Source organism: Pistacia vera, unplaced genomic scaffold, assembly GCF_008641045.1.
Source record: "Pistacia vera cultivar Batoury unplaced genomic scaffold, PisVer_v2 Contig339, whole genome shotgun sequence".
Classification (NCBI taxonomy): domain Eukaryota; kingdom Viridiplantae; phylum Streptophyta; class Magnoliopsida; order Sapindales; family Anacardiaceae; genus Pistacia; species Pistacia vera.
The window spans coordinates 120,268-131,730 of NW_022196156.1; the positions used below are offsets into that span (position 1 = coordinate 120,268).

The 11,463-nt window shown below is 30.8% G+C and overlaps 2 protein-coding genes across 2 annotated transcripts; one reads left to right on the forward strand and one right to left on the reverse strand.

Moving 5' to 3' along the window:
- The first annotated feature begins 3,824 nt into the window (after nucleotides 1-3,824).
- On the forward strand, nucleotides 3,825-8,567 carry LOC116138208 (beta-glucosidase 11-like). Its single transcript, XM_031423929.1, has 13 exons — nucleotides 3,825-4,035; nucleotides 4,160-4,223; nucleotides 4,440-4,495; nucleotides 4,676-4,751; nucleotides 4,845-4,916; nucleotides 5,061-5,148; nucleotides 5,235-5,490; nucleotides 6,106-6,221; nucleotides 6,418-6,638; nucleotides 6,974-7,002; nucleotides 7,078-7,165; nucleotides 8,079-8,169; nucleotides 8,289-8,567. The coding sequence occupies exons 1-13, from the start codon at nucleotides 3,907-3,909 to the stop codon at nucleotides 8,533-8,535; spliced, it is 1,533 nt and encodes a 510-aa protein (XP_031279789.1). The 5' UTR covers nucleotides 3,825-3,906; the 3' UTR covers nucleotides 8,536-8,567.
- Nucleotides 8,568-8,603: 36 nt separating this feature from the next.
- On the reverse strand, nucleotides 8,604-10,342 carry LOC116138209 (probable serine/threonine-protein kinase PBL2). The gene is made up of 5 exons (XM_031423930.1): nucleotides 10,154-10,342; nucleotides 9,764-10,077; nucleotides 9,553-9,688; nucleotides 9,315-9,451; nucleotides 8,604-9,232 (listed from the first exon to the last, which is right to left on the reverse strand). The coding sequence occupies exons 1-5, from the start codon at nucleotides 10,215-10,217 to the stop codon at nucleotides 8,720-8,722; spliced, it is 1,164 nt and encodes a 387-aa protein (XP_031279790.1). The 5' UTR covers nucleotides 10,218-10,342; the 3' UTR covers nucleotides 8,604-8,719.
- Nucleotides 10,343-11,463: the final 1,121 nt, after the last annotated feature.

An 11,463-nucleotide genomic window follows, 5' to 3' on the forward strand; every position in this document is an offset into this window, starting at 1 on the left:
TTATCTGCAACCAAATCAATTCAAAACCATAATATGATTAATCAATTAATTAATAAAATCAATGAATTGCATTGGATTAAANACCTGTCATTCAACCACACCCAAGGTCGCAAGATTGAGTAATTCTAGAGCTCCAAAAAGGTCATACATGTTAATCAATCAGGGATTTTTTTGAAATCCTATATCACAATCAAATAGCGAGGTGTGTTTCGAAATTATATAGATACATACATTAATTAAGTTTTGATTAAACTTTGGATCCTCCCATTATATGATGTTGCGTGTAGATATATAGATTAATCAAGTTTTGACTAGACTTTTAGATGCCCCAGTTACATGATATTACATATCTAAAAATATTTTACCATATTAAGACCTTTGAATGCTCCAATTAGATGATGTTACGTATCTAATAATATTCTATCATGTCAAAATAAAGGAATTTTAGAAAAGTTTTTATTAGATATTTGGATGCCCCAATTACATGATGCCACATGTCTAATAATATTTCATCATGTCAAAACCTTTGAATACCCCAATTACACGATGCCACATGTTCAATAATATTCCACCATGTCAAAATAAAGGAATTCTAGAGCTTCAAAATGATTATCATATAACTTATGTCTGCGTGATTATATATATATATAGTATAATTTCTCTATAGTCATAATGTTATGACTAACTAAATTTATTACTATAAAAAGGTTATTACTTAATAGATGTATAGTTACAATAATAATTTTTTTATTTTAAAAAAAATTCTTATTTTATAATTCATGTTTTATTAGTACGAGGATTTCCATTTATGTTTTAGTAGTATTATGATTCAATTCATTTTTTAGTATTAGGATATATAGTACGAAAATGGATATCAAAGAGTTATTACAGAATTGAGTAATCAGATTCGACAACTTTACTACATTAATCAAATAAATATGAATGTATTCTCAATCAACTAAATGAGTAACAAGTCATACATGCTTTAACTGAAGAAAAAACATTACTAGAATTAGACAAGAAGAGGAAATAAATAATCTTGAGGATGATAGTACAAAAATATCAAAAGTTTCGTATCTAAACATACTTGAGAAGATATATATATTTTGACTTCAATAAAAAGGTATCCATGTTGAAAACTTATTATGACTTATTATGAATTCGCAAGATAAAAGATGTGGTAACAACTCTATAGTATAAATCATTGTCAAATAATTTTAGATAAATATTTTATTTATCTTAAACCTTTAATGTAACATAACATTTTTTTTTTTTTTGTAATATACATATAATTATTATTATGTAGAGACAAGTTCCTTAAGATGAGACCTAAAAAATTATAATTTATTATAATGTAAAATTTATTCTTATTTATAATTGGTTTAAGTTAGGATCAAGTTTTGTTATAGCTATATGAAGATTANTTCACTAATTATTAATATATATTAATTAAATATTAAAAATAATATTTTTATTAAATAATAATAACTTTAAAAATTATACCAATTTAATAAAATTAAGTATTTATTTAATCAAATAAACATTACATTTGATATTAAAAAACATTATATTTAATATAAAATGTCACCAAAAAAAAAAAAAAAAGACAACAACATCAAAGAAAAATTTTATATTGATAGTAATTTAATTTCTCGAATTAGTATATTCTTCTCATAAATAATCAATTAATGCATTTTGAAAGAACATGATGAGCTTCCGTACCCTTCATTTGTCTATAGTGGGCTCTAGTTCTTTCCAATAGTTTGATGATCTTAGAGAATCCGAAACTAATCTACCGAAATAGTAAATTGTTATTTTAGTTTATGTTGTATTTTCTTTTAATTTTAGTGTTTTTAAATTAGTGTCAATTTTTATTTTGGGTTATTATAGTTTAATATTTGCATTAAATAAAGTTTTATTTTTAATTTTTCACTGTTTTTTTAATTATATAATTATTATGAATTTATTATTATAAATATTAATATAAATAATAATTAAATTAACATAAATACAAATTAAAAAAATAACAAAAATAAAATATATTTTATAATAGATAAATAGTATCACACCAAATTAGTGGGGATGAATAGTATTACACAACCGCGTCTTTAATGTTTCCAAGGTTAGGTTTTCACCGACTGACGTTGAGTTGATTTCTTTTTACTCGAAGAAGAAGATGGAGGTCATTTATGAGGTTGAGATATGTAACAAATAAGAAATGAAGTTTTGGAGACCAAAGCGTTTTAATTTACGCAAATGTGAATGGTTTATTTTATTTATTTAGACCTTTGTAATACCTGTCATTCAACCACACCCAAGGTCGCAAGATTGAGTAATTCTAGAGCTCCAAAAAGGTCATACATGTCAATCAATCAGGGATTTTTTTGAAATCCTATATCACAATCAAATAGCGAGGTGTGTTTCGAAATTATATAGATACTTAGATTGATTAAGTTTTGATTAAACTTTGGATCCTCCCATTATATGATGTTGCGTGTAGATATATAGATTAATTAAGGTTTTTACTAGACTTTTACATACCCCAATCACATGATGATACATATCTAAAAATATTTTACCCTTTGGATACTCCAATTACATGATTTTACGTGTCTAATAACATTATACCATATCAAAATAAAGGAATTTTAGAAAAGTTTTTATTAGACATTTGGATGCCCCAATTACATGATGCCATATGTCTAATAATATTTCATCATGTCAAAACCTTTGAATGCCCCAATTACACAATGCCACATGTCTAATAATATTCCATCATGTCAAAATAAAAGAATTATAGAGCTTCAAAATGACCATCGTATAACTTATGTCCCGTGATTATATATATACATAAAATAATTTCTCTATAGTCATAATGTTATGACCAACTAAATTTATTATTATAAGGAGGTTATAACTTAATAGATGTGTAATTATAATAATTATTTTTTTATTTAAAAAGAAATTCTTATTTTATAATTCATGTTTTATTAGTATGAGGATTTCCATTTATTTTTTAGTTGTATTAGGATTTAATTCATTTTTTTAGTAGTATTAGGATATATAGTACGAAAATGGATATCAAAGAGTTATTACAAAATTAAATGATCAGATTCGACAATTTCAGTACACTAATCAAATAAATATGAATGTATTCCTTAATTATACAAATGAGTAACAAGTCATATATGTTTTAACTGAAGAAAAAACATTACTAGAATTAGACAAGAAGAGGAAGGAGATAATTTTGAGGATGATAGATAAAAAATATCAAAAGTTTCGTATCTAAATATACTTGAGAAGTTATAAATATTTTGGCTTCAATAAGAAAGTGTCCATGTGGAAAACTTATTATGAATTCGCAAGATAAAAGATGTGGTAACAACTCTATAGTATAAATCATTGCCAAATAATTGTAGATAAATATTTTACTTATCTTAAACTTTTAATTTAACATAACATATATTTTTTTTGTAATATTCATATAATTATTACTATATTGAGACAAGTTCTTAAGAAGAGACCTAGAAAAATTATAACTTATTACAATATAAAATTTATTCTTGGTTTAAATTAGGATCAATTTTTTTTACACCTATACGAAGATTATTTTTATATAAAATATTGTTATAAAGGGTTTATACGGTATATATTATACATTTCATTTTATTTTGTGGGTCAGCTGTAGTCCCTCGTGGCAAGCATACAATCGCACACGTGTAAACAGTTGCCAAATCACAAAACGTAAAACATAAAAGGGCAAGCAAGCAGGACATTTTTGTCTTTCCTCATTGAATGGAATCTGCCAGATTGCCATAATGAAAAGCGCCAATAGTCAATTAAGGGATACTTGATGAATGGCTATAAACCAAACCAAGCAAGTACCATTTCATCTAACTCCTCACAATGGAGTTTCTGCTGTTTTTAATTTTCTTCATTATTCTTGTGGTAAAATCAGTTGATTGTGGCAATCAATTCAGCAGAGATGACTTCCCCGCTGACTTCGTTTTCGGCTCAGGTACCTCAGCTTATCAGGTTAGTTATTTTCTTACCATTCTGGTCTTTGTTATTGATTTTATAAACAGAAAGGAAATGAATTCTAACAAATTTTAAGCCAAGTAATATATTAATTCATGCATGATTTTGAATTTCTGTAAAGGTTGAAGGTGCAGCTGCTGAAGATGGAAGGACTCCAAGCATATGGGACACTTTTGCTCACTCTGGTCTGCTTCTTCTTCTTCTTCTTTTTTTTTTTTTTTTTTTTTTTTTTTTTCAAAATATATATTATTTTTCTTAAAAATTTTATACTGTGAGACAATCTTAGTTTATTAAAGGTAAAAAATGTACTCTTAAATCACTATCACAATTTCATAGTTCCATAATGAGGCCAATCTTGAATGCTCATAAAGTGGTTGGCTGATTACTAACTTTAATTTCAGGAATTACACATGGAGCCAATGGAGATGTAGCATGTGACCACTATCATAAATACAAGGTAAATTCTGGGTTCTTTCACCTAACATAGCAGTGATTCATTCTCCTCATCTGACTTTTATCTTATAGTGATTATAGATTATGATTAAATTAACAAGTTATGTCATATATGTTGATTTCATTGGATAAATCACACAATGTCGTGTGGGAGCATGACCTCTTTATTATGAGGTTCTTGCAGGAAGATGTCCAACTCATGGTGGACACAGGGTTAGAAGCCTACAGATTTTCCATTTCATGGTCAAGACTAATCCCAAGTAGGATCACTTAATTGCAATTTTAGTACCAAACAAGAAAGGAGCAATTTGTGGTTCATTTTCTGAAGCTTGAAATGCTGTTATCTGTTTCAGATGGAAGAGGACCGGTTAATCCAAAGGGTTTACAGTATTACAACAACCTCATCAATGAATTAATCAGTCATGGTTATAATCACAATTCTCATTTTTTAGGAACTAGATCAAAATTTTCAAGTTATTGTCATGGAAGTAGCTTTTATTCATGAAAAAGTATTTCCAAACTATTAACCAAATGTTGTGCTGATATTTGTCCGTTTCTTGATCAAGCAGAAATCCAACCGCATGTTACATTACATCATAGCGATCTTCCACAGGCACTTGAGGATGAGTATGGAGGATGGCTTAATCGAAAGATTGTGTATAAATTCTCTTTTGTCTTAAATGGGTTTTTGTGATTGGTGTATACAAACAGCAGGTTAAATGTGACTGAATATGTGGATGCAGGAAAGACTTTACAGCGTATGCAGATGTATGCTTTAGAAACTTTGGTGATAGGGTTTCATATTGGACTACTGTGAATGAGGCCAATGTGTTTGTACTGGGAGGATATGACATTGGATTTCTGCCGCCCGCACGATGCTCGTTTCCATTTGGGGTCAATTGTTCTAGAGGTAACTCATCGTCTGAACCATACATAGTAGCTCATCATATCTTGTTGGCACATGCAGCGGCTGCGAGGCTGTACAACAAAAAGTATAAGGTATTGTTGAAGCTTTTCAATTTGTGCTGCTCTATTCTATTGATTGTAAATAAATCTTTTGCATTACTATCTTTTAGAGCTTAAATGCTATTATTAGGTTCTCATATATCAGTTTAAACTTGAATAATAGTCTTGAGTGTTGATGTTTGTTGTTGTACTTGTTGTGTTTGATCCACAAGCTCTTCGATGCAAATTCTCAAATTACAGCCCAATTAAATTGTAAACTATTTAGTTTAAAAAAAAAAAAAAAGACTTTAAATACTTTCTAACAAAAACTCTTCAATATGAACTTTTTATTTAATACTTATGGTGGTGGAGCAAGATTTATGTTGGAGCAAAATAGAAGGTGGATTTGGCCCCTCAAAACATTCTAAAAGGTCATAATTTTCCCAAAGATTTTAGAAAATTTATATCATCAGCCTCGCTTTTGCTTGTCTTCCACTTTAAGATTCTCTTCTTTCCACTGCCAGAGCCTTCTAATCTTAAATCTGATTTCAGAATATTGACTAATAGTTGTCATGCAGTCTTTCTTGGCTAAACAATAAAATAGGTGGACTTTGACTACTGAGACTCTGATTAATTATTGACAAGTGATGGAAACTCTGGGCAATGCAGGAAAAGCAACATGGATTCTTAGGGCTCAATTTGTTTGCTTATTGGTTTGTTCCTTTTAGAAATACAACAGAAGATGCAATTGCCACTAAGAGAGCGAACGATTTCTACCTTGGTTGGTGAGTTACAAATTCATGTACCTAGAGCTGTTACATCTCTCTCTCATTTCACTTGTCTTGAGTGCTTCATATCCCTATCATTCCTATCAGTTACAGTGTGTGTGATGCCACACATCAAATAAGAGTCGTCATGCGCTTTTATAATTGCAAGCTTCTTTTTCTCTACTTTTCTATCATTCTTTCTTCTTTTTTCTAGGTTTTTGAATCCATTGGTATCTGGAGAATATCCTATCACAATGAAGAAGAATGCTGGCTCGAGGATGCCGGACTTCACCAATCTGGAATCCAAGCAGATTAAGGGTTCATTTGACTTCCTTGGAGTCAACTTTTACAACACCTTGTATGTCAAGGACAATTCTGACAGCCTAAAGAAAGAACATAGAGACGTTGATGCAGACATGGCAGTAGAACTGATACGTATGTTATTTGACTTAATTAGATCGAACTTAATGAAAATCATGAAGGATGTTGAAAACTAAGCTTAGTATCGGTTTGAATTACTTTGGTCTACCTCAGCTCAATTGCTCTTACCTAGTTGATTATGTTCAATTATAACTGGAAAACCTTCGTCAGATTTTTTGTCACATTTGTTCTTGGCAAATGTTTTTCTACTGAATTCAACATATGTTTCCATTGATCGATTATGAATTAGTCAATGTACCTACAGAATCAATAAGTCAGTTGAGTTCAGTCTTCATTGAATTTAGATAATTTGATAGTACAACGGCTAACTGAACTTGTGATTTTGACAGCCATGCTTGATAACTCATCAACAGTTGAGGTGAGAATTATAACATATAGGGCTGTTACTAATCAAGTTCGTTAAGTGTATTACTAATCAGGTTGTTTTATTCAGTTTCCTGTTACACCTTGGGGTCTGCAAGGAGTGCTGGAGTATTTTAAGCAAGTTTATGGCAACCCTCCTGTTTACATCCATGAAAACGGTCTCTCTTTCTCTCCCTTGTCCTCAACAATTGCTCACATACAAAAAAACACTTTACTTTCTCCATAAACTCTCATAAAGGAGGTCCTTTCGCTTGCTATCAAGACAGCAATGAAAATCTTTGTTTCTTTCCTTTTTTTGTTACTTTAGTTGGACAAGTTTAATGACAGTGATAGAGAATTAATTCCTAAGTTTACTGAAAGGAGTTTTATACCAGAAAAATATGAATATGTAAACGAGAAAATTACAAGTGAAGAAAATTATTGATGTAGAGCATGAAGTAGAAAGAGTTAGAAAAGAAAGAGAGGGACAGAACAAAAGGCTGAAGAGAAGAAATAGGGCGAATCAAGAGAATAGAAAGAAAAGATAGGAAAATGAGCAGAGATTAGGGGGAAATAATCATATACTTTTATTCATTAATCTATCAAGCTATGTCCATTATTACCATAAAGACAAGATAAATATGTGACCTAGGAGGATCTTCTATTAAAAATAAAATAAATTATGTCATTTATTTTACTAGTCCACAAAATTACTTGTCTACCTGTCAAGGGTGGATAATTTATTTGTATATCAACCAAAACTTGTAAGTTAGTATGAAAAGGATTTTACATATAACAAGGAATCAACTTTGGATAAAATTAGGTAAGTCTTTCTTTCTGTGTTAAAATAAATGCTATAAATCTTCAAGACAATATTTTGCTTTGTTCTCAATTATTATTATTTTTTTTTTAGTTTGGAAAATTGGGATGTCTTTTGTTTCTTTACTTTAATACTTAGGACTAGTCTACTATAACTTCAGTTGCAATTTTATAAGTTTCATAACTCTGTATCAATAAAATTCTCACAATTTTATAAGTTATGATCATATTATCCTCTAAGGTGCCAAGACTTAGCATAAAATGCTCTACCAGGTCAGCGGATGCAGCGCAATTCGACATTAGAAGATTGGCCAAGGGTTATGTCTCTGTCTGGATACATAGAGGGTTTGCTTCACTCATTGAGGTATGTTATATAATCTGCCTCTGCTTTCTTTCAATTTTAATATGATTTTCACTACTTCTAATACTATTCTCTTTTTGCTTTTCATTTTCTTTTCACGATTCTTTTAATTAATTTGAAAGGAATGGATCAAATGTTAGAGGGTATTTCACTTGGTCCTTCCTAGATCTGTTTGAGATGTTGGATGGGTATGAGTCGAGCTACGGGTTGTATTACATAGATTTGGATGACCCAGATTTGGTCAGACACCCAAAACTTTCTGCTAAGTGGTACACTCAGTTTTTGAAGGGGAAAAGAAACATTTCAGATGGGATCATTGAACTAGACAAGAATTTATCTGCATTTTCAACTGCTCACTTCTTTCAGTAGATTCAACTTTATGCTGTAGCTAATGGCACGACGGTGTTTTTAGCGTTTAGTCCTCGGAAATATGAGGGAGATAATATATATATGTGTGTGTGTGTGTGTGTGTGTGTGTTATGTGTACAACACAAAGAATAAATCTATAATTCTACAGACCGTGAATTACACACAATTTGCATAGTGTTGATATTTAATTTATAGATGAAGATGTTTTGTGAGGGTGATTAGTGTGCTTAGTCTTAGGATGTGGGGGTTTGGATTGCATGTCTTTCGATGTGTGGAGTTGTTCCAAAGCAGCTAGAACCTTAACCATGTAAGGCCTGTTCTTGGGATCATCTTGTAGGCATTGCAAAGCAACTGCGGCAACAGCTTGGGCAGCTTTCTTCGAGTACTGACCGCCCAGCCGTATGTCCATGATTCTAAACACTCTTCGGCCATCTTTCAGGAATGGTTCTGCCCACTCCACTAGACTTTCTTCGATAACTCCAACTCTTTGATCGTCCAAAGCCCGCCTTCCTGAGAGCAACTCTAACAACACAACGCCAAAGCTGTAGACATCACTCTTGGGATTCAAGTGACCTGTAGCTACGTATTCAGGAGCAGCATAACCCCTTGTTCCTACAACTCTAGTTGAAACATGAGTGTTATCACCAGTTGGCCCATCCCTTGCTAAACCAAAGTCTGAAAGCTTTGCATTAAAATCCTAAAATAAAAAATAAATAAATTCAGGCATTTAATAGAAATTAAGATTAATATATAATTTTGTGTTGAAGATGTATAAATACCGAATCAAGCAGAATATTGGAAGCCTTTAAATCACGGTAGATAACATTGGAGTCTAAACCATGCAAAAATGACAATCCTCTTGCCACATCAATTGCAATTTTCATTCGTGTGGCCCAACCAATTGGTTCAACTCCTTCTGCACAATCAAAAACATATGAAAGGCAAGAGGAATTACTTTGCAGTTTTCAAGTAAATGGATTCATATTATCTAGTAATTAAAGTTTGAGAAAGCTTTACTTCTGAATAAGTGATTCTCCAAACTTCCTTTTGGCATAAACTCATAAACCAGAAGCCTATTATCTGATTCTGCACAATACCCAATTAGCTTCACAAGATTGGGATGGTGAAGCTGACTCAAATAGTTTATTTCAGCCTGCCCAACAATCACAAAAATTAATCAAAACCCATTAACAAGAATTAAGCTTATAATTAAGATCCCCAAACATACCAGCCATTCCTTGTGCCCTTGAAAACTTTCAGCTTTGAGTCTTTTTATAGCCACCACAATTCCACTTCCTGGTTTTGTTGGAGACAAAGTGTTCTCATCAATCCATCCTTTGAACACACAACCAAATCCTCCTTCTCCAAGAACAAAATCCTGTCGAAAATTTTTCGTCGCATTCTTGAGATCATTGAAGCTAAACGACTTGAGATTTATATTCATCGATGTTTCATCAACTTTTGAAGTAATTAAAGTTGAAGGCGTCTGCTGAGTCGAACTGGAATCTTGATTTAGTCCTTTAGTTTGAGACTTTGTATTTCCTGTGAGAAGTTAAGAACCCATAAACAAAAATCTGAAAGAAAATAGAAGAATTAAACAGTTGAAATGAAGAACAACCTGCAGAAAAATTAGTGGAAGAAGCATGAGCACACTTGTTAGATTTTGTGAAACAATTCCCCATGACGATGAATATTAAGCAAGGCTGAAGCAGTAAGGTTTTTGAAACTAATAAGAGCTCATTAATCAATTGGAATGGCGGTCAATGAAGGGAAGCTACTTTCTAACTGATATTCAAACATGGGTCGCCGTTCCCGTTTGACTGATTCATATTAATGCAAATTTTATTCTATACTAATACTAATACACTTTCAACTTTCCATTTTTAATTCTTTCTTAAGATAAATATCTATGCTGCAGTGAATAAATATTTTTTATTCCGTTCAAAATTGTCATTTTCTTTCATTGGTTTTTAGAGGCCTATTTGGTATTATTTATACTGTTAAAAATTATTTTGTTTTATTTTATATATATATATATATGTATGACATTTTTCCGCTCTTCTTCTTCTGATTGTACACGACAAATCACGCCTTAACAAAAGTTGAGGAGGATTTATTGTAATTTAGGGGAAAACCTCAAATTAAATATTCATATAAAAGTCAATTTTATTAGCTTAATGAACCAACCAAATTTCAATTCAAAAGCTACAAAGTTGGTAATATTAGCTTATATTTAATTTCTTAGTAAAACAACGCATTTACCATGCCCTTTTCAAGTAGGTTTCTTAAAATTGTACTTTTTTCTTTTATGGAAAATCAGATATATATATATAACAATTCATCAATATACTCAAAATACAATTTGGATTGACCCATACCCCCCTATGAGACACCGATAGTTCTAACCTATTTTCAAGTGTCCCATCGATGATCGATCAGTTACTTATCTTCTCCAACCTCGGGCAATCTTACTGACTAATACCACCAATATGACCATTAAATAGACCCAGATTTCACGAAAACGATCCCCAATCAAATATAAATTCAAACAACCAATAAACAAAAAAAAAAAAAAACAATCCAACTAACCAAGACTACCTTAATTGACACGTTTCTTAAAAATCTTTCAACTTTTTAATAACATACTTGTGGAACGTTTACCAACAAAATCGTTCAATAACACTTCCTTCAAATCAGAATATAAAGTTTTGAAGAATGAGTTTTAATTAAGAACTTTTTGGAATTATGAACGGGTGTACTTTCGTCTTTCAAAATGAGTTATGGCTATATCGTGAGAAACTTTTCAAAATTGGCTACTTTTGAATAAAATTACATAATCGATATTACTGTTGTTAGATTTACAGTAAAAGGATTAAAATAATCCATCCAACATAGATAAACCTTTGTATTCTTAAAAATCATTTTACA